The sequence below is a fragment of the Aquarana catesbeiana genome, linkage group LG02 (genome assembly GCF_042186555.1).
Source record: "Aquarana catesbeiana isolate 2022-GZ linkage group LG02, ASM4218655v1, whole genome shotgun sequence".
Classification (NCBI taxonomy): Eukaryota; Metazoa; Chordata; class Amphibia; order Anura; family Ranidae; genus Aquarana; species Aquarana catesbeiana.
In genome coordinates this window covers 590,923,069-590,945,405 of record NC_133325.1, presented here as the reverse complement: position 1 = coordinate 590,945,405, position 22,337 = coordinate 590,923,069, and the positions used below count along the sequence as shown (strand labels likewise).

Genomic DNA, 22,337 nt, shown 5'->3' with positions numbered 1-22,337 from the left:
ATCTCTAAACTACGTCCCTTTCTAACCAATGAAACCACAAAGCTCCTGATTAATTCCATGGTTATCTCTCGCCTTGACTACTGCAACTCACTCCTCATTGGCTTATCTTTAAATAGTCTATCCCCCCTTCAGTCCATCATGAATGCTGCTGCCAGACTCATATACCTTACAAACCAGCTCAGTGTCTGCTACCCCTCTCTGCCAGTCCCTCCACTGGCTGCCACTCACCCAACTAATTAAATTCAAAATACTCACAATAAGTTACAAAGCCATCCACAACTCTTTCCCCAGTTACATCACTAGCCTAGTCTCAAAATACCAACCTAATCGCCCTCTTCTTTCCTCCAAAGACCTCCTGCTCTCTAGCTCCCTCATCACCTCCTCCCATATCCGCCTCCAGGACTTCTCCTGAGCCTCGCCCATCCTCTGGAATTCCCTACCCCAATCTGTCAGACTGTCTCCAAGTGTATCCACTTTTAGCGATCCCTGAAAACTTTCCTCTTCAGAGAAGCCTATCCTGCCTCCATCTAACAACTGCACTATTTTCTCCATTAGCTCATCCCCCACAGCTATTACCCTTTTGTGTAACTTGACCCTCTCTCCTAGATTGTAAGCTCTAACGAGCAGGGCTCTCTGATTCCTCCTGTATTGAATTGAATTGTAATTGTACTGTCTGCTCTAATGTTGTAAAGCGCTGCGTAAACTGTTGGCGCTATATAAATCCTGTATAATAATAATAATAATAATGACTATCTATACAAACATCCCCCAATCACTCAGTCCAGATAATGTGAAAGAAATGTATGACCATTCATATAATCCTGTGTTTATGTGGGGAGTTTACACCTCTGATTGTACAGACTCAGAGCTTGAATAACACAGGGTTACATGAATGGTCATAAATTATCTTCACATCATCTGGACATACATGCAGAGTGCTAGGGGCATATATAGATATATATTTACATTTTATAACGGGAGATTGTTTTCATTGAGTAGTACAGTTGTATGATTTATTGCTGTGTATATAGTAGTGGATGAGCACAATAGCTTTTTTGATTAATGACATCACTATCTGACCACTTCTCAGCCTCCAACTCCCCCCAGCTTGCATCACCCCCAGGCCATTCCATACATTCAGCTGACCGATATCACTCAGAGCTGCTTCCTCCCCTCCAGCTGAGGGACATCATTTCACGGTCACTTTCCTTCCCTTATCTTCCCAACATCACTCCCACAGACACTGCAAGAAATCCCTCCCAGTTCTGACACTGTCATACCCACCAGGGTCCTCTCCTGTACATACTGCCCTCATCATACACTCCACAGTCCTCTTCTGTACATACTGCCCCCATCACACCCTCCACACTCCACTCCTGTACATATTGTCCCCATCATACCCTCCACATTCCTTTCCTGAACATACTGCCCCATCATACCCTCCACACTCCTCTCCTGTACATACTGCCCAATGTCATACCCTCCACACTCATCTCATGTACATACTGCCCACTGTCATACCCTCCACACTCCTCTCCTGTACATATTGCCCATACCATACCCTCCACACTCCTCTCCTGTACATACTGCCTCCATCATACCCTCCACACTTCTCTCCACTACCTCCATCATACCGTCTGCACTCCTTTCTTGCAGATTCAGATGTAAAGGGAAACTGCAGAATCAGGGAACAAACCCTGTGCATTCAGATGAAAAGGGGAACTCTGCGGTTTCAGATCTAAAGGGGAACTCTGTTGACTCTGATGTAAAGGGGGACTCTTGTGATTAACCATATCCATATGATTAGAAATGTTATTTAATCACAAAAATATATGTATAGTGTATACTGCATAAAAAGTTGCTGTGCATTGCTTTGTACAGAGGTAATGAATTTAATGTACTAAAAAAAAAAACTGGTGTGCACTGCTAAAGTGTTCGGGTTTGACTTGGCTTTCCCTCCCCTCTTCTATTAGCTGAGGACTGCCCTTCTCCCATATTGACATGAACTTTTACATGAATAGGGCAATGCTGAGGTCACACTCACCAGTTTGCAAACATTGCCTGCCATGATCCATAGCTATGTTATTTACTGTCCCTAGACTATTAAAATGACAATGGGATTTTTTTTAAAGGTATGCATGTTGCAGACTGTATCTGTGTATGTCTCAAACAACAACATAGCGACTGCGTTCTCCATCATAGACCACCCAAAACAATTTAGTTGCATGGTACTGTGCTGCTGTCTAATTCAACCTACTGTGTGGCTCTTTATAATCATCAGTAGAGATATGTTTCGAGTTTGTGGCCATGTAGAGTTCAAATGTACTTGTTTGCAGTTTGCCAAACAGGCCAACTAAATGGCCACTATAAATGAACCAGTGTTATGTTAATAATAACTAAAACCAACAGGTGACCCATGAATGTCCCAAGACAGTGAAACAATACAATGCAATATGACAAACAATGGGCTCCGTTCACTAAGCGGTATCTTACCACATTCGAGTATGCGGCAAGATACCGCACATCGTTTTTCAAAAATGTTTTTGAAATTCATTAAAAAAAATGCTACTAAAATACCACATTCCCTATTTTATGAAGTCATGCAATATTTTAGTAGTGAAAGCCTGCGGTAATTTAAAGCCAGTGACAGCCAGCATCATTGCACAGTAGGGATGGGCCGAGCACCCCCCTCCCCGTTCGGTTCATACCAGGGGACATGTATCAATGCAAAAAAAAGTTTTTAAAACAACATTTTTTTCAGGAGCAGTGATTAAGAATGCTTAAAATGAAACAATAAAAATTAAATATTCCTGTAAATATCGTGCCTGGGGATCCCCTTAGTCTGCATGTAAAGTGGAGCATCTGTATGATGTGTTTTACAGTCCCACAGCAATAATGACATTTCTAAAGGAAAAAATGTCATTTAAAATTGCTTGCGGCTGTAATGTATTGCCAGCTCCCGGCAATATATATAAAAATCAAGGACAAAAAATGGCCTCGGTTCCCACCCCAGTCCATACCGGGTCCTTTGGGTCTGGTATGGATATTAAGGGGAACTCCACGGCAAAAAAAAAAAAGCGTGGGGTCCCCCCCAAATCCATACCAGGCCCTTCGGGTCTGGTATAGATTTTAAGGGGAACTTAACTTTTTTTTAAAAAAAAAAGTAAAACAAAAACACCCTCCCCATGTTGAGGGCAAGCAGCCTGGTATGGTTTAGGAGGGGGGGGGGGGGGGCGCTCGCTTGTTGTCCCCCCTATCCTGGCCTGCCAGGCTGCTTGCTCGGATAAGGGTCTGGTATGGATTTTGGGGGCGACCCCACGCTGTTTTTTTTTTTTTTTCAAATTTTGATGTGGAGTTCCCCTTAAAATCTATACCAGACCCAAAGGGCCTGGTATGGACTGGGGGGTTCACTTTAACCACTTCAATACACTGTATATACTGTACACTGACTGCACTGTATGTGTGTGTGTGTATATATATATATATATATACAGGGGGTCCCCTAGTTACAAACATCCGACTTACAAACGACTCCTACTTACAAACGGAGGCAGACAACAGGAAGTAAGATGAAATCTACCCCTAGGAAGGGAAATTCACTCCTGTAAGTGCTATTTTGGGGAAAAGGTACCTCCACTGATGCTTTATCACCAAGGCTTGTTTCCACAACAACCCAAAATTTTCAAAATCCAATTGTCATTGGGACAGAAAGTGAGGTGAAATCTTCTGAACATGGGCACAGACAGCAAAACAAATGTTACAGGGGTGATAAACCTTCCCTATGCTATCCAAAAAGCTTAAAAATAGTTTTTTTGGCTGGAGCTACACTTAAAAAATGTACCTGTTCCGACTTACAAACAGATTCAACTTAAGAACAAACCTATAGTCCCTAACTTGTTTGTAACCCGGGGACCCCCTGTATATATATATATATATATATATATACACTATATATATTAATACACTGCCTGCACTGTATATATAGCCTACACTACACTGACTACACTTTATGTATGTATGTATATATATATATATATATATTATCTCACAAAAGTGAGTACACCCCTCACATTTTTGTAAATATTTTATTATACCTTTTCATGTGACAACACTAAAGAAATGACACTTTGCTACAATGTAAAGTAGTGAGTGTACAGCTTGTATAACAGTGTAAATTAGCTGTCCCCTCAAAATAACTCGACGCACAGCCATTAATGTCTAAACCACTGGCAACAAAAGTGAGTACACCCCTAAGTGAAAATGTCCATATTGGGCCCAGAGTGTCAATATTTTGTGTGGCAATCATTATTTTCCAGCACTGTCTTAACCCTCTTGGGCATGGAGTTCACCAGAGCTTCACAGGTTGCCACAGGTCCTCTTCCACTCCTCCATGACGACATCACAGAGCTGGTGTATGTAAGAGACCTTGCGCTCCTCCACCTTCCGTTTGAGGATGCCCCACAGATGCTCAATAGGGTTTAGGGCTGGAGGCATGCTTGGCCAGTCCATCACCTTTACCCTCAGCTTTTTTAGCAAGGCAGTGATCATCTTTGAGGTGTGTTTGAATAATGTTGGAATACTGCCCTGCAGCCCATTCTCCAAAGGGAGGGGATCATGCTCTGCTTCAGTATGTCACAGTACATGTTGGCATTCATGGTTCCCTCAATGAACTGTAGCTCCCCATTGCCAGCAGGACTCATGCAGCCCCAGACCATTAAAAACTCCCACCACCATGCTTGACTGTAGGCAAGACACACTTGTCTTTGTACTCCTCACCTGGTTGCCGCCACACACGCTTGACACCATCTGAACTAAATAAGTTTATCTTGGTCTCATCAGACCACATGACATGGTTCCAGTACTCCATGTCCTTAATCTGCTTGTCTTCAGCAAACTGTTTGCGGGCTTTCTTATGCCTCATCTTTAGAAGAGGCTTCCTTCTAGGACAACAGCCATGCAGACCAATTTAATGCAGTATGCGGCATATGGTCTGAGCACTGACAGGCTGACTCCCCACCCCTTCAACCTCTGCAGCAATGCTGGCAGCACTGATATGTCTATTTTCCAAAGACAACCTCTGGATATGACGCTGAGCACGTGTACTCAACTGCTTTGGTCGACCATGATGAGGCCTGTTCTGAGTGGAACCTGTTTTGTTAAACCACTGTATGGTCTTGGCCACCGTGCTGTAGCTTAGTTTCAGGGCCCTGAAATCTTTCTATAGCCCAGGCCATCTTTTTTTTTTTTTTTTCCACAAAAAATTTTTTATTGATAGTTTTTCATAGACAATACAAATAGTACCATATAACACATAACCAGATTACAATTACATGTTCCAACTAGGAGGAGGCATAGAGTTCAAAATTCGAGAGAGTAGGAGCCGGCCGGTGCTGCCCCTAAGTTAATTAGTAAGACGGCCACATAAAGAAACCTACAGTAGTGGGGAGTGCATTTCAGGCCTGCTTGGTTTACGTTGGGATGAGAGACTTCTTAGAAAAGTAATCAATATTGCTTCTGTAGATACTATAAGACCGGCAGGGATTAGGATATGCATCCGACTGCTATGACGGCATTCGACTCCTAAGCCTTTTAGTGGAGCATAATAATAAAAAAAAAAAGGAAAGAAGAAGAGAGGAGAAGCGAGAGGAAAAGAAGGAAGAACAAAGAAAGAGAGATTACAGAGTGGAGGAGGAAGGGAAGGGGGGAGGGAATGAGGGGGCACTGCAAGGGGAGTATGTGAGGAGGGGATGGGATCACAATAGCAACTCTCCCCAGTGTACCCCAGGTATTATGGTATCTACTGCGCCTTTTAAGGGTTATCCCGGCATAAGTCCTGACATTGCTGCGAGTTTCGGTATTCGAGCCAGGGTGCCCATACCGCCGAAAAGTGTGCTATTCTGTCCTGTGCAGTGCAAATCAACTCCTCCATCACTGCTATCTGATTAATCCGTGCCACCCATTCCTTTATGGAGGGGGGATCTGACTTGGATCTCCAGTGTACTGGGAGACACAGCCTAGCGGCATTAATTATGTGCATAGCTATTGACTTATAGTATTATTTATGGGAGATTTTGGAAATGTGAAGGAGGTACTGCGCTGGTGAGAATTCCAACGAGAGCGAGGATATCTCCGTTGCCACTTCGTGGACTTTATGCCAATATGGCTGAATGAATGGGCATGTCCACCAAATATGGAGGAATGTGCCTAGACCCTGTCCAGCACTGGTCTGAGACTGTCAGAATTATGTAGTATTTCCGGTGTTCTATACCACCTTGTTTTAACTGTGTAACCGTTCTCTTGAGTTTGGACGTTCAGAGAGCCCTTGTGGATGTACAAATGTACTCAATCCCAGGCGGTATCATCGATCACCATGCCCAACTCGGTCTCCCAGTAGGCATGTTCCGATCTCAGGGAGGCAAAAGGTTCCCCGAACATAGTGGCATAAAGACCCAAAATTAAATGACTTTGGGGAGAGGAGCTAGAGCATAGTGATTCCAGGACAGTAGGATTTTTCACAAAGTTATCTCTATTTGAGGGACTGTCCAAGAAATGTTTCAATTGGATATAGGCCCAAAAGGGAAAAGACTTTGTGTTTGACAATGATGCCAGTTCCCCTTGTCGGAGAAACCTTCCTCTGAAAAAGAAGTGCTTAGCCTGCATTTCTGCGTAAGGCCATCCTATTGCTAGGAAGGCCCCCTCCATGCCTGGGGGGAAGTCTGGGCTACCCCTGATAGGTGTGATCGCACAGTGCAAGTTTGAAAGCGAGTGTACTTTGCATGATCTAGCAAAAGCATGTAAGGTTGCTCCTATAAGAGGATGAGAGTGTATGTTAGTCGGTATGTGTGTCTTTGAGAACCAGGGAATGTATTGGAGTTTGGTGCCTGAAATCTGTTTTTCCAGTAACACCCAACCCTTATAGTTAGTATGGAGCCGCCAATCCACCACCCGGGTTAGATGAACTGCCCAGTAGTATCACTGGAGGTCTGGGAGTCCAATTCCACCCCCGGTAAAACTAGCTTAGCCCACCCCACTCGCGTTACCTTAGCTCCCCATATAAAGGCTCTGCACGTGGGCTTATAAGCTGTAAAGAAAGAGGGGGTAAACTAATCGGGATAGTCTGTAATTTGTACAGTAAGCGGGGGAGCACCGTCATCTTTAAAATTGAGGCCCGACCAATCCAGGAGATGGTGGGGGCCTCCCACCGAAGTAGATCCTGCTGTATAAGTCTCAATTCCGCCAGGAAGTTCTTTTCATATAGATCTTTAAGTTTACTAGGGAGTTGGATGCCTAAGTACGTGATAGCGTCTGCTTTCCAGCAGAATGGGAAGTTCGCCTGACAGAGCTGTACTATCCTAGGGGGCAAAGAAACATTTAGCGCTTAAGACTTTGAAAGGTTAATTTTTCGATTTGAGATGGTCTTGAACTGTTCTAACACTGGCATTAGATTGGGTAGAGACGTCAGCGGGGATGAAAGAAAGAGCAAAGTATCATCCGTGAAAGCGGCAATCTTATATTCCCGCTGATGCACCTCTATCCCTTTTATGTCCGGATTCGTGCAGATGCACTGGAGGAGGGGTTCCAAGGTGAGGATGTACAATAAAGCAGAGAGGGGACATCCCTGTTTGGTCCCATTGTGGATGGGGAAGGCGTCCGACAGGTGGCCGTTGACTTGGACTCTAGCCCTGGGCTCCAATAAAAGCCTGCATACCTCTTCCCAGGCCCAGGGCTTCCAGGACCGCATCCATGTAATCCCAGGCCACCCTGTCAAATGCCTTCTCCGCATCCATGGCCAGAAAGCAACCCTCCCTATTGGTTGATTTAAGCCAATGATGTAAATTGAGGGCCTTAGTGGTGTTGTCCCTGGCTTCTCTTCCAGGGACGAATCCTACCTGGAGGCCATCTTTATGTAGAGCAACAGTTCTTTTTTTCAGATCCTCAGGGACTTCTTTGCCATGAGGTATCATGTTGAACTTTGAGTGGCCAGTATGAGAGAGTGAGAGCGATAACACCAAATTTAACACACCTGCTCCCCATTCACACCTGAGACCTTGTAACACTAACGAGTCACATGACACTGGGGAGGGAAAATGGCTCACTTTTGTTGCCAGTGGTTTAGACATTAATGGCTGTGTGTTGAGTTATTTTGAGGGGTCAGCAAATTTACACTGTTATACAAGCTGTACACTCACTACTTTACATTGTAGCAAAGTGTAATTTCTTCAGTGTTGTCACATGAAAAGATATAATAATATATTTACAAAATTGTGAGTGGTGTACTCACTTTTGTGAGATACTGTATATATATATATATATATATATATATATATATATATATATATATATATATATATATGTATATATATATATATATACACACACTAGACTGCCTGCACGCCACTAAATAACCTGCCTCTAGCCAACGTTCTCTCAATCATTACACTATACACGGCCGATGTGTAAGCAGCCTTATATAGTGTGGGACATGGATTTAGCCCCCTAAGCCATGATTGGCTAAAAGCACCCTGCTTTTGGCCAGTCATGGCTCTCACAGAAGAGCGCACTGTGATTGGCCAAAGCATGCAGGTCATGTGCATGCTTTGGCCAATCATCAGACATCAATGCTCCATAATGTTCGGTATTCGCCGAACATCTGGCCCATCCCTATTGAACAGTACTACTTCTTAAGTTATACACACTAGATATACTGTAATAATAAGGTTTTTTTGAATGTAAAAGTGGCACAGTACCATTTCATGTCTTCTGTATGTTGTGTGTATTCCTCAGCGTTTTTTTTTGTTTTCCATAGATATTGCACAGTGGCACTTTTCCTAGGGCTAATGCATAAGGGCATACAAATACTCTGTGCTCAGATCCAAAATTTATATTGATCTGAACCAGTGTAAATTTAGTCAATGAAAACGTTTTCGCCAAGATTTTCATCAGCGGTCTTTTTACGGTGACAATCAATAGAAAAAGGGAAAAGGGGGGAAGTGGGACTTTAAGTGAGGCACCAAAGGTGTCTCCATCCCTGTATGCGAACATAAATAAGAATTGGGACTTTAAATGAGGTCATGGAAACCATGTAGGTACCTGGGGTAGCAGTGCAATTTTATTAATCAAGTAACATGCATAAAACAATTCAAAACAGAACCACATACTGTGGAGAAGGACATTATAATAAATATCATTCCAAAATCACAACACATGTATTTGTGTATAAGCGATCGGCATCAAGGGTACAATCCACTTGGCGCCACATAGTGGTCTAATAGAGAAATTTAATGCATGTACAAGGATTACATAATATGTACAGAAAACAATACCACAGCACAACGAAATAAATAAATAGTATATAAAACCATAATGATTGTTCTTAAGATGTTGTAATGTCAGCATATGTTGGTATCCCAAAAGCCCGACGCGTTTCGTGTAGAACACACTCATCAGGGGCCAGGTAGTCAGGGATTTCTAAAATGTAATACAACATAAAGTGAGTCTAGATAGTAGCTCATAATGGCAGCGAAAGAGGGGTGGGTCACCCTAAAACACTTACATGTGAGTGGTACATTGGGACATGGCAAGTGCAGGGCCAAGACCAACAGGCATCTCTCCCGGGAGCTGAGGTGCAGCGGAATGCGCGCTGGCGAGCCGGGTACACAGAGTCCCCCCCGGAGGAACAGCGCGGGAGCCACAGAGCCGAGATGGATGGAGCATCGACAAAGAGTGCCAATATGGACTGCCTGGGAGAGAGATTAAATTGAAACAATGTGTCAAATTTGGTGTTGGTAAAAAAGAAAAAAAGACCAATGTTCTCTCTCTAATGAGCATGGTGAAATACGGAAATACGTGCCAAAAAAAAGCTGCATAAATAAAATTGAGCATCAAAAGTATCAAAAGTATCCACATCCAACATAGTGGACTGTGGTGTGTATACAATTGAAAAAAGAATTTTAAAGCAGGCAGCAGGGGTAACACCGATTACAACCAGCCAAAAAGGTAGATAGAATGACCATGTATAGGCTTACGTGCATCCCAGGCAGGGGAGAAGGCACTGTGGATTGTGGGTGATGATGAACAATCTCGGAACGGAGGCGCCCACGCTGTGTCAAGGGAGACAAGATATACCCGACAGAAACCACGTGCACGCTGTCCGCGTACACCAGCGTCACCCGAGCACGGCAGAAGACAGGGGGGAGGGGCTCTGACTCTGATGGCGGCCTCCGTCATTCAGCAGCATCCGCACTCCCCATCTGACTGGCTACATGGAGGAACTCATGCACCACGCCGTGACGCCCAAATTGGCGTCCAACGTGGGGCAGGGGGGGTTGACGCCGATGCGCTGTGGGCGCCCGCCCAACCCTCCTTAAAGCAACAAAGTGCACTCCCTCCAGCACACGAACCGGAGCGGGAGGGGAGGGCAGGGGGGACACACAGAGCGCATCGCAGCTCCCGAGTATAAGATACAAAGCCAGTCCTGGATATAACACAGTCACGCCTCATCCCTGAAGGGGATGACAAGCCAAACAGCTGTGCTGCCTGATCTCATGGAAACCAAGGAGGTGTCCAGGATCAGCAGAACCTGAATATGGAAAGTAACCATACAGGTACATGGATACCTAACATGTGGGTGGCAGGGGAACACTGCCAGAGCCTCTCCAAGGACCTCCATCCCTGTATAGAATCAATAGAAAAAGGGAAAAGGGGGGAAGTGGGACTTTAAGTGAGGCACCAAAGGTGTCTCCATCCCTGTATGCGAACATAAATAAGAATTGGGACTTTAAATGAGGTCATGGAAACCATGTAGGTACCTGGGGTAGCAGTGCAATTTTATTAATCAAGTAACATGCATAAAACAATTCAAAACAGAACCACATACTGTGGAGAAGGACATTATAATAAATATCATTCCAAAATCACAACACATGTATTTGTGTATAAGCGATCGGCATCAAGGGTACAATCCACTTGGCGCCACATAGTGGTCTAATAGAGAAATTTAATGCATGTACAAGGATTACATAATATGTACAGAAAACAATACCACAGCACAACGAAATAAATAAATAGTATATAAAACCATAATGATTGTTCTTAAGATGTTGTAATGTCAGCATATGTTGCTATCCCAAAAGCCCGACGCGTTTCGTTTTGAACACACTCATCAGGGGCCAGGTAGTCAGGGATTTCTAAAATGTAATACAACATAAAGTGAGTCTAGATAGTAGCTCATAATGGCAGCGAAAGAGGGGTGGGTCACCCTAAAACACTTACATGTGAGTGGTACATTGGGACATGGCAAGTGCAGGGCCAAGACCAACAGGCATCTCTCCCGGGAGCTGAGGTGCAGCGGAATGCGCGCTGGCGAGCCGGGTACACAGAGTCCCCCCCGGAGGAACAGCGCGGGAGCCACAGAGCCGAGATGGATGGAGTATCGACAAAGAGTGCCAATATGGACTGCCTGGGAGAGAGATTAAATTGAAACAATGTGTCAAATTTGGTGTTGGTAAAAAAGAAAAAAAGACCAATGTTCTCTCTCTAATGAGCATGGTGAAATACGGAAATACGTGCCAAAAAAAGCTGCATAAATAAAATTGAGCATCAAAAGTATCAAAAGTATCCACATCCAACATAGTGGACTGTGGTGTGTATACAATTGAAAAAAGAATTTTAAAGCAGGCAGCAGGGGTAACACCGATTACAACCAGCCAAAAAGGTAGATAGAATGACCATGTATAGGCTTACGTGCATCCCAGGCAGGGGAGAAGGCACTGTGGATTGTGGGTGATGATGAACAATCTCGGAACGGAGGCGCCCACGCTGTGTCAAGGGAGACAAGATATACCCGACAGAAACCACGTGCACGCTGTCCGCGTACACCAGCGTCACCCGAGCACGGCAGAAGACAGGGGGGAGGGGCTCTGACTCTGACGGCGGCCTCCGTCATTCAGCAGCATCCGCACTTCCCATCTGACTGGCTACATGGAGGAACTCATGCACCACGCCGTGACGCCCAAATTGGCGTCCAACGTGGGGCAGGGGGGGTTGACGCCGATGCGCTGTGGGCGCCCGTCCAACCCTCCTTTAAGCAACAAAGTGCACTCCCTCCAGCACACGAACCGGAGCGGGAGGGGAGGGCAGGGGGGACACACAGAGCGCATCGCAGCTCCCGAGTATAAGATACAAAGCCAGTCCTGGATATAACACAGTCACGCCTCATCCCTGAAGGGGATGACAAGCCAAACAGCTGTGCTGCCTGATCTCATGGAAACCAAGGAGGTGTCCAGGATCAGCAGAACCTGAATATGGAAAGTAACCATACAGGTACATGGATACCTAACATGTGGGTGGCAGGGGAACACTGCCAGAGCCTCTCCAAGGACCTCCATCCCTGTATAGAATCAATAGAAAAAGGGAAAAGGGGGGAAGTGGGACTTTAAGTGAGGCACCAAAGGTGTCTCCATCCCTGTATGCGAACATAAATAAGAATTGGGACTTTAAATGAGGTCATGGAAACCATGTAGGTACCTGGGGTAGCAGTGCAATTTTATTAATCAAGTAACATGCATAAAACAATTCAAAACAGAACCACATACTGTGGAGAAGGACATTATAATAAATATCATTCCAAAATCACAACACATGTATTTGTGTATAAGCGATCGGCATCAAGGGTACAATCCACTTGGCGCCACATAGTGGTCTAATAGAGAAATTTAATGCATGTACAAGGATTACATAATATGTACAGAAAACAATACCACAGCACAACGAAATAAATAAATAGTATATAAAACCATAATGATTGTTCTTAAGATGTTGTAATGTCAGCATATGTTGGTATCCCAAAAGCCAGACGCGTTTCGTTTTGAACACACTCATCAGGGGCCAGGTAGTCAGGGATTTCTAAAATGTAATACAACATAAAGTGAGTCTAGATAGTAGCTCATAATGGCAGCGAAAGAGGGGTGGGTCACCCTAAAACACTTACATGTGAGTGGTACATTGGGACATGGCAAATGCAGGGCCAAGACCAACAGGCATCTCTCCCGGGAGCTGAGGTGCAGCGGAATGCGCGCTGGCGAGCCGGGTACACAGAGTCCCCCCCGGAGGAACAGCGCGGGAGCCACAGAGTCGAGATGGATGGAGTATCGACAAAGAGTGCCAATATGGACTGCCTGGGAGAGAGATTAAATTGAAACAATGTGTCAAATTTGGTGTTGGTAAAAAAGAAAAAAAGACCAATGTTCTCTCTCTAATGAGCATGGTGAAATACGGAAATACGTGCCAAAAAAAAGCTGCATAAATAAAATTGAGCATCAAAAGTATCAAAAGTATCCACATCCAACATAGTGGACTGTGGTGTGTATACAATTGAAAAAAGAATTTTAAAGCAGGCAGCAGGGGTAACACCGATTACAACCAGCCAAAAAGGTAGATAGAATGACCATGTATAGGCTTACGTGCATCCCAGGCAGGGGAGAAGGCACTGTGGATTGTGGGTGATGATGAACAATCTCGGAACGGAGGCGCCCACGCTGTGTCAAGGGAGACAAGATATACCCGACAGAAACCACGTGCACGCTGTCCGCGTACACCAGCGTCACCCGAGCACGGCAGAAGACAAGGGGGAGGGGCTCTGACTCTGACGGCGGCCTCCGTCATTCAGCAGCATCCGCACTTCCCATCTGACTGGCTACATGGAGGAACTCATGCACCACGCCGAGACGCCCAAATTGGCGTCCAACGTGGGGCAGGGGGGGTTGACGCCGATGCGCTGTGGGCGCCCGCCCAACCCTCCTTAAAGCAACAAAGTGCACTCCCTCCAGCACACGAACCGGAGCGGGAGGGGAGGGCAGGGGGGACACACAGAGCGCATCGCAGCTCCCGAGTATAAGATACAAAGCCAGTCCTGGATATAACACAGTCACGCCTCATCCCTGAAGGGGATGACAAGCCAAACAGCTGTGCTGCCTGATCTCATGGAAACCAAGGAGGTGTCCAGGATCAGCAGAACCTGAATATGGAAAGTAACCATACAGGTACATGGATACCTAACATGTGGGTGGCAGGGGAACACTGCCAGAGCCTCTCCAAGGACCTCCATCCCTGTATAGAATCAATGGGAAAAGGGGGGAAGTGGGACTTTAAGTGAGGCACCAAAGGTGTCTCCATCCCTGTATGCGAACATAAATAAGAATTGGGACTTTAAATGAGGTCATGGAAACCATGTAGGTACCTGGGGTAGCAGTGCAATTTTATTAATCAAGTAACATGCATAAAACAATTCAAAACAGAACCACATACTGTGGAGAAGGACATTATAATAAATATCATTCCAAAATCACAACACATGTATTTGTGTATAAGCGATCGGCATCAAGGGTACAATCCACTTGGCGCCACATAGTGGTCTAATAGAGAAATTTAATGCATGTACAAGGATTACATAATATGTACAGAAAACAATACCACAGCACAACGAAATAAATAAATAGTATATAAAACCATAATGATTGTTCTTAAGATGTTGTAATGTCAGCATATGTTGGTATCCCAAAAGCCAGACGCGTTTCGTGTAGAACACACTCATCAGGGGCCAGGTAGTCAGGGATTTCTAAAATGTAATACAACATAAAGTGAGTCTAGATAGTAGCTCATAATGGCAGCGAAAGAGGGGTGGGTCACCCTAAAACACTTACATGTGAGTGGTACATTGGGACATGGCAAGTGCAGGGCCAAGACCAACAGGCATCTCTCCCGGGAGCTGAGGTGCAGCGGAATGCGCGCTGGCGAGCCGGGTACACAGAGTCCCCCCCGGAGGAACAGCGCGGGAGCCACAGAGCCGAGATGGATGGAGTATCGACAAAGAGTGCCAATATGGACTGCCTGGGAGAGAGATTAAATTGAAACAATGTGTCAAATTTGGTGTTGGTAAAAAAGAAAAAAAGACCAATGTTCTCTCTCTAATGAGCATGGTGAAATACGGAAATATGTGCCAAAAAAAGCTGCATAAATAAAATTGAGCATCAAAAGTATCAAAAGTATCCACATCCAACATAGTGGACTGTGGTGTGTATACAATTGAAAAAAGAATTTTAAAGCAGGCAGCAGGGGTAACACCGATTACAACCAGCCAAAAAGGTAGATAGAATGACCATGTATAGGCTTACGTGCATCCCAGGCAGGGGAGAAGGCACTGTGGATTGTGGGTGATGATGAACAATCTCGGAACGGAGGCGCCCACGCTGTGTCAAGGGAGACAAGATACACCCGACAGAAACCACGTGCACGCTGTCCGCGTACACCAGCGTCACCCGAGCACGGTGACAAAAACGAAACAAAAAATACACCACATTTTCATCCACATTTTCATGACAAAAACTATGACAAAAATCATTACGGTTTCATTAACGAACGGAAAATAAATGAAATTGTGAGGCAGGGATGTTTACCCTCATGAACTTTGGATGGGAGAGAAGCAGCGCCAATCTAAGTGCAGTATGTGAAGCAAAAAGGAACATATTTTAGGTTTTGCACTTACAGGATAAGACCAAGTACATGGCATGTAAAAGAGACCAAGCAGTGAAGTCCCTCTGGATGGAGAGCTGGTGGCCGCGCCAGGGGTTTCAAGTGCGCCGGGGCAGTGGGCAGAAGAGGGAGCGATCATCACCAGGGACACAGAGAGACTGGTAGGCGTAGCCGTGGCACGCGTTTGGAGCATGCACGTTCCTTCCTCAGGTCTCCCGAGTGGCCATCTCAGCTGAGGTTAAATAGGGGCAGCGGTCCCGGTGGAGAGCAAGGCGCAGTGCACCGATCCAGCTATAACCCCACAGAAACAGCACAGCAAGTAGCGGCCGTGGGAACATGCAAGTGGTGTAATACATTAAATAAATGGTGGTTTATTCATGACACAAACATCAAGGATTTATAGTATAAAAACATAAGATTAAAAAGTGAAAAAAATATAGAAGTAAAAGATAATATACAATTATCTGTCCAAAATAAAAGGGAGTAAAAAATATTATAAAAAAATAACGAATAAAAAAATGAAAAATTATTGAAAAAAAAAATATAAAAGGTCAGCTCTCCATCCAGAGGGACTTTACTGCTTCATCTCTTTTACATGCCATTTACGTATTGTCCTGTAAGTGCAATACCTAATAAATGTGCCTTTTTGCATCACATACTGCACTTAGATTGGCGCTGCTTCTCTCCCATCCTCTTTACCTACAGAGCCACTTCTTACTCTGATGGCTGGCTGTCTATTCTCTGAACAGATTGGATTTTAGTTGACTAAAATGATTTTATTCAACTAAAATGTACTGGAGGTTTTAATCGACTAAAATACGACTAAAACTAAAACAATTGCAGATGACTAAAATGGGACTAAAACTAAAATGGCATTTTAGTCAAAAGACTATAACTAAAACTAAATCAAAATGCCAAAATGAACACTGATCTGAACACAGCAGTATTGTATGCTTTGAGCCCATGAACACTGGTTGGTTTTGGTCTGTAGTGTTTAGCCATGTAAACCAAAATTAAAACAGCAATTATTGCCATGTGTTTGGCTGCATTTTATCACTGTATGCATGTAATAATTTGTGCAAACGTTTACATGCGTCCAGCGTGAGGCGTACATAGACCTTATTCGCTATAACCATTTCTGAGGGCCAACATGAAATATAAACAATATGCAGCCAAAGGTTCCACTGCTATTAATTACACACTATTGATTCCTACATCTTTCCCTGTGTATATATCATTCATACATCGGTTGCACATGTACAGATATTCATGAATGGAGGCCAAGGTCATTCAGTGCATGTGCTGCAGCTGCATGAATGACTCATTTACAGGGGGAGAAGTAATGTGTAATCAGTGGCCCCTTGCGCCGCTGCCTACACATTTTTGATATTTACATGCTAGCCATGAGCAGTGAGGTCTATTGACACTGTACACATGTTAGCACAAACTTGCCGCCAGCAACATCTACTTAAAAACCATGTGCATGAGCCCTCATTCAGTATGTTTTGTGTAATTCTGAATATAACGTATCATTATGTATGGATGCTGCTCCGTATCACTTCTCTTGTTCGCATGCTTGGTGCAATTTTGAATATACAGTAGCTTCTTATTATTTATGTACATATCTACACAACATTTCTCCTATACTGTATGCTGGGTCTAAATCCCAGTATCTGTTCTCATTCTCTATGAATGGAAGCTGCACAGTACTTCTTTTTTAATTCTTATAAATAAAATAAAATAGAAATAGTGCAGCACTGTCCTACCCTACAAAACTGAATAAATATATATCCAGTATAAATTAACTTGCAATTAATCATATAAACTATGGAGTTACTTGTATAAGGTTATGGCACAAATAATGATAACATTATACATAACATAAAAATTAATAAACAAAAAAAAAATAACACCTTTTATAAAGTGCTGTAATACAAAGCTTATGAAAGGTGCTTTGCGTGCTTCTTACAATTGAGGCAAATAAAGTCTCTCATCACAGTGCAAGAAAGCCTTTCTTTAAACCGTGGGTGTTTCCAACAGCAACCAAAGTGTAGCAGTGCTCAAGAAATCACCTTCAGTGATCACTCTCTTTCTTAGAATAAGTTCACACGTCTGCTATCAGAATTTAATCAGTCTTTCAGTGTAATTCTGTAGCGCAAATTGGATGCACTTTGGATGCTACTTTGAAATGGTTTGCAAATTCTATAGTGGCAGAAATGTGCTGGAATCACAGTAGTACAGGAACCTTTTTGCAAACTCATGCTGTGCTGAGTTGTATTGATGTGAACAGGCACCATTGGAAACAGTGAGATTTCCATTGTCTTTTGATTCTGTGTTACTCAAGTTGCATTTGAAATCACATTAGTGTGAATAGTGCCTTATTGAACACACAAAGTGGTTTTCATTTTTTCAAAGTCATCCAAAATCCTAAAGTTATCCCCAGAACAAGGGAAACCAAGGGGACAACTGTCCTGAGAACAACAGTCTAAGAGGAGAACTCCTCTAACTTTGGGAGATTTCCCCTAACTTCTGTTGCATCTCAGCAACAAGAAGTGAAGGGAAATTACTCGTATGAAAATTTGGAAGTAGCAAAAAAAAATTCTTCCCTACTCTATCTGTAGCTAAAGAAAAGTTGTGGCTATACATTCACTTTGACTAAAATTCTGTATACTTCCATCAAATCTCCACAAAGACATTGAAGCCAGGTTGCAGATGAAAGGTTGGCACCAATGTCAAGTGTTTATTGCTGTCCTTGTTTGGGAGATCTCCTGAACAAGAAATGGTTACAAATCTGTCCAACTGGGACACACGCAAGAAATAAAAACACATCACATAGTAGTACGAGAAAAGGGGTAATATTGCTGTTTGTACCTACCTGTCTCGCTAACAACTGCTCATCCTTTTCTTGTCTTGGTGTTGCAGGGACAGAAAGTGAGAACCCCCCCCCCCAGTAGGATTCTAGACAAATATAAATGTGAAAGAAAAAATAAAATTTTCCCACTCTTTCCAAAACTAAACAAAATACTTTGAATAGATTTCAAATTTTTACATGGTTGGGTTGGATTTAAGCTTTAAGTACCTATTTTTTTATTTTATTGCTATTTAGTTTACAGAATATATTCTTACAATTACATATTACTTAAAAATACTAATTATAGGCTTCATTTTTTGCTTTTATTTGCAGACATTTCTACAATGAACTGGACATTAACATTTCGCCTAGCAGTTTTGCTGGCCGTGTGGATAATTTGTGCTTCTGACAGACCTCAGGGGATCAATAAGGACAGAGTTTTTCGTACAAGGACAATACCTAATCAGAGACAACATCCCAATTTATCTAAAACACAAAGTCATCATGTATATAAAGACTCAAATAAGAGAAACTTGTCACAAATTATGTTGAGTGATGAGGGTCAACCTCGTCATAAAAAGCTTAACCCGCAGCAAAGGCCTGCTTTTAGACAAGTGCAGGCTAGAATGTTGAAGGACGACAGTGCAACCTCTGCACGTTCTAGAACAGCACGATTCCATTCAGCTTCAAGTTCCCCAAATATCCTTGCAAGTTTCGCCGGGAAAAACAGAGTCTGGATTATCTCTGCTCCACACGCATCTGATGGCTATTATCGCCTGATGATGAGCCTCCTTAAAAATGATGTGTATTGTGAACTTGCTGAAAGACACATTCAACAGATTGTCATATTTCACGAGGAAGGAGAAGAAGGAGGAAAAATCAGACGTATTACAAATGAAGGAAAGATCTTAGAACAGCCGCTGGATCCATCAATTGTACCCAAAATGATGACTTCTCTAAAACTGGAAAAAGGAAAATTTGGTATGGTTCTTCTTAAAAAGACTTTACAAACTGAGGAAAGGTATCCTTATCCTGTGCGTCTAGAAGCTATGTATGAGGTTGTTGACCAAAGTCCTATAAGAAAAATAGAAAAACTTAGGCAAAAGGGCTTTGTACAAAAATGTAAAGCAGCTGGAGTTGAGGGACAGGTATCTGAAGAAGGAGACAGTAGTAGTAGTAGTTCAAGTAGCGGAGGTGTTAGCAGCAGCAGTACTACTAGTAGCACAAGGATAGTGAAGCCTACCCAAGCCAGTGGCACTGTCCAAATCACATTTAAGAAGGAAGAGCCAAGAAGAAATTTAGTTCCTACAAGGTCTTCTAGGGTAAGAGCTACAAGAAAGCCTATTATAGTACCACCAACACCTTCACCTACACCCAAAGCCACAACCGTACCTCCTCCAACAAAGGCAACTACACGAATATTAACTACAGAAACAAGACCACCTACAACGCTGCCTACAACAGTCCCTCCTACAACTCAGAAACCATGGACTACTAAATTTTTTGCCACTCCTGAGACTCACAAATTACACGTGCAAGCTGAAGTAACAACGAAAAATCCAGACACAGCAGGACATTACTTTCCTGTGAGAACAGATAAACACAGAGATAGACAGCATGTGCAGACAGGAAAGCACTTTGCTACTACAAGCAAAACAAACAAACCAATGGTCCATGAGTCCCACACAGATGCTCCCGTTATTTCAACAACCACAACAATGCATGATACAAAAGAAAACACAGGGCGGTTTGTGGATAACCGCACAGATAGAAAGGACCACAGTTCTCATGATATCACTCCAAGTCAAAAGAAACCTACAAAAACCAAACCTCCTAAAAAGAAAGGGGTGGAGAAAATTTTAAATAATGAATATGAAGACAAATTTGACCTTGGCAAACCCACAACACCCAAGGTGGAAGAGGTCATAGAGGAAGCAAACATTCCACCTAAGAAAGGAAAGGAACAGAAAAAAGAGGAAAAACCTGAGAAAACCGAAAAGAAAAAAAAGAAAGCTGAAAAAGCTGAGAAACCCCCCAAGAAAGCTAAAAAAGATAAGGCAGATAAAAAGATCAAGACTGAAAAAGATCGAACTAAGAAGAACAAGAAGATCATCAAAGCAGAGGATGACATTTTCACAAAGCCAGTGAAGAAAATATACACAGAAAGTCCACAAAGGTCACTGCCAGCATTCCTGGAAAATTTTGAAGGCAAACGAAGACTATTGGTAAGCATTTATCCTAATAATAGAGCAAAAAATATATTTAGGTATTACTATGTTGTGAGTGCTACAGCATTAGCCAAAGCAGTGCTTTAGATGGCCATACAGTATTTGTGCAACTTTCATTTGACCAATATGATCAGTAACAGAGGTGAAATACAGATAAAAATGTTACGTAAGTATACATATTGTGTCTCTTGATACCCTATTTACTAAAACCTACTTTAAATATATTGCTGAATGTTCTGAAGGTTTCCCAGCCATCTTTTAGACAAGCCTTTCTCAAACTGAAAAACCCTTTTAAAGGTACTGTTTTAACTACTTCCCTACAGGGCCAATTCTGGCATTTCTCTCCTTCATGTAAAAATCACAATTTTTGTGCTAGGAAATTACTAAAATTAAGCAGCGGCACCGTGGGCTGTGGAAGGGGGGGCATCCCTTCCCGCTGCCTGTAAAAGCAATCCAGTGGCTAATCAGCTGCTAGGATGGCTTTTACAAAAAAAGGGAATCACTGGCTGAAAAAACGATACTGGGATGATGCCTGTAGCTGCAGGCATCATCCTGAGATAACCATTTCAACCTAAGGACATCCATGGATGTCCTAAGGTCAGGTAATGGTTAAACAAAAAATGTTTTTATTTACTCCTGACCATAATAAATAAATAAAGAAAATACACTATATTGGCAACAGTTTTGAGACGCCTGCCTTTACACGCACATGAACTTTAATGGTATTCCAGTCTTAGTATGTAGGGTTCAATATTGAGTTGGCCCACGCTTTGCAGCTATTACAGCTTCAACTTTTCTGGAAAGGCTGTCCACAAGGTTTAGGAGTGTGTCATTTGGTGGAGGGGGGATTATGGTTTGGGGTTGTTTTTCAGTGGTTGGGCTTGGTCCCTTAGTTCCAGTGAAGGAAACTCTTAAAGTTTCAGCATACATTTTGGACAATTTCATGCTCCCAATTTTGCGGGAACAGTTTTGAGATGGCCCCTTCCTTTTCCAACATGACTGTGCACCAGTTAAAAAAAAAAGGTCCATAAAGACATGGATGAGCGGGTTTGGGGTGGAGGAACTTGACTTGCCTGCACAGAGTCCTGGTCTCAACCAGATAGAACACCTTTGGAATGAATTAGAGCGGAGACTGTGAGCCAGGCCTTTTTGTCCAACATCTTGACCTCACAAATGCGCTTCTGGAAGAATAGTCAAACATTCCCATAGACGCACTCCTAAACCTTGTGGACAGCCTTCCCAGAAGAGTTGAAACTGTTATAGCTGCAAAGTGTAGGCCAACTCAATATTGAACCCTATGGACTAAGACTGGAATACCATTAAAGTTCATGTGCATGTAAAGGCAGGCGTCTCAAAACTGTTGCCAATATAGTGTATGTTCAAAACCACAACACGTGCCTTTATAGATGTTGTGGGTGTTCAGTTACACAGCACTGCCCTCATTTGCATCTATAATTTCTTATGTGTAAACATTATTTTTGAATAGCGTAGAGAATGGTTGAAACCTCTTTTGGTTCATTTTTTATTGTCTGCGCCCCACTTTGGAAATTCCCCTTCCTTTTCCTGTCCTGGAGAAGCAACAGGAAATAATGGAAATCTCTCCAAGGTAAGGGAAATTCCCAACTTAGTCAGTTGTGCTCAAACATTCCTCCCCACTGGAAGTTTTTCCCTCACTTCTTGCTGTGGTGGCAAGTTACTCTGACATTTTGGATTTGTTCTCACTTTCTGTC

General features: G+C 43.2%; 1 protein-coding gene across 1 annotated transcript in view; it reads left to right on the top strand.

Moving 5' to 3' along the window:
- Window positions 1–22,337, top strand: part of CCDC80 (coiled-coil domain containing 80) — a 218,158-nt gene that overhangs the window by 25,511 nt on the left and 170,310 nt on the right. The window contains exon 2 of the mRNA XM_073616268.1: window positions 18,713–20,604. Coding sequence (XP_073472369.1) covers window positions 18,724–20,604 — 1,881 coding nt within the window. The 5' untranslated portion in view covers window positions 18,713–18,723. The remainder of the gene's footprint in view (window positions 1–18,712; window positions 20,605–22,337) is intronic.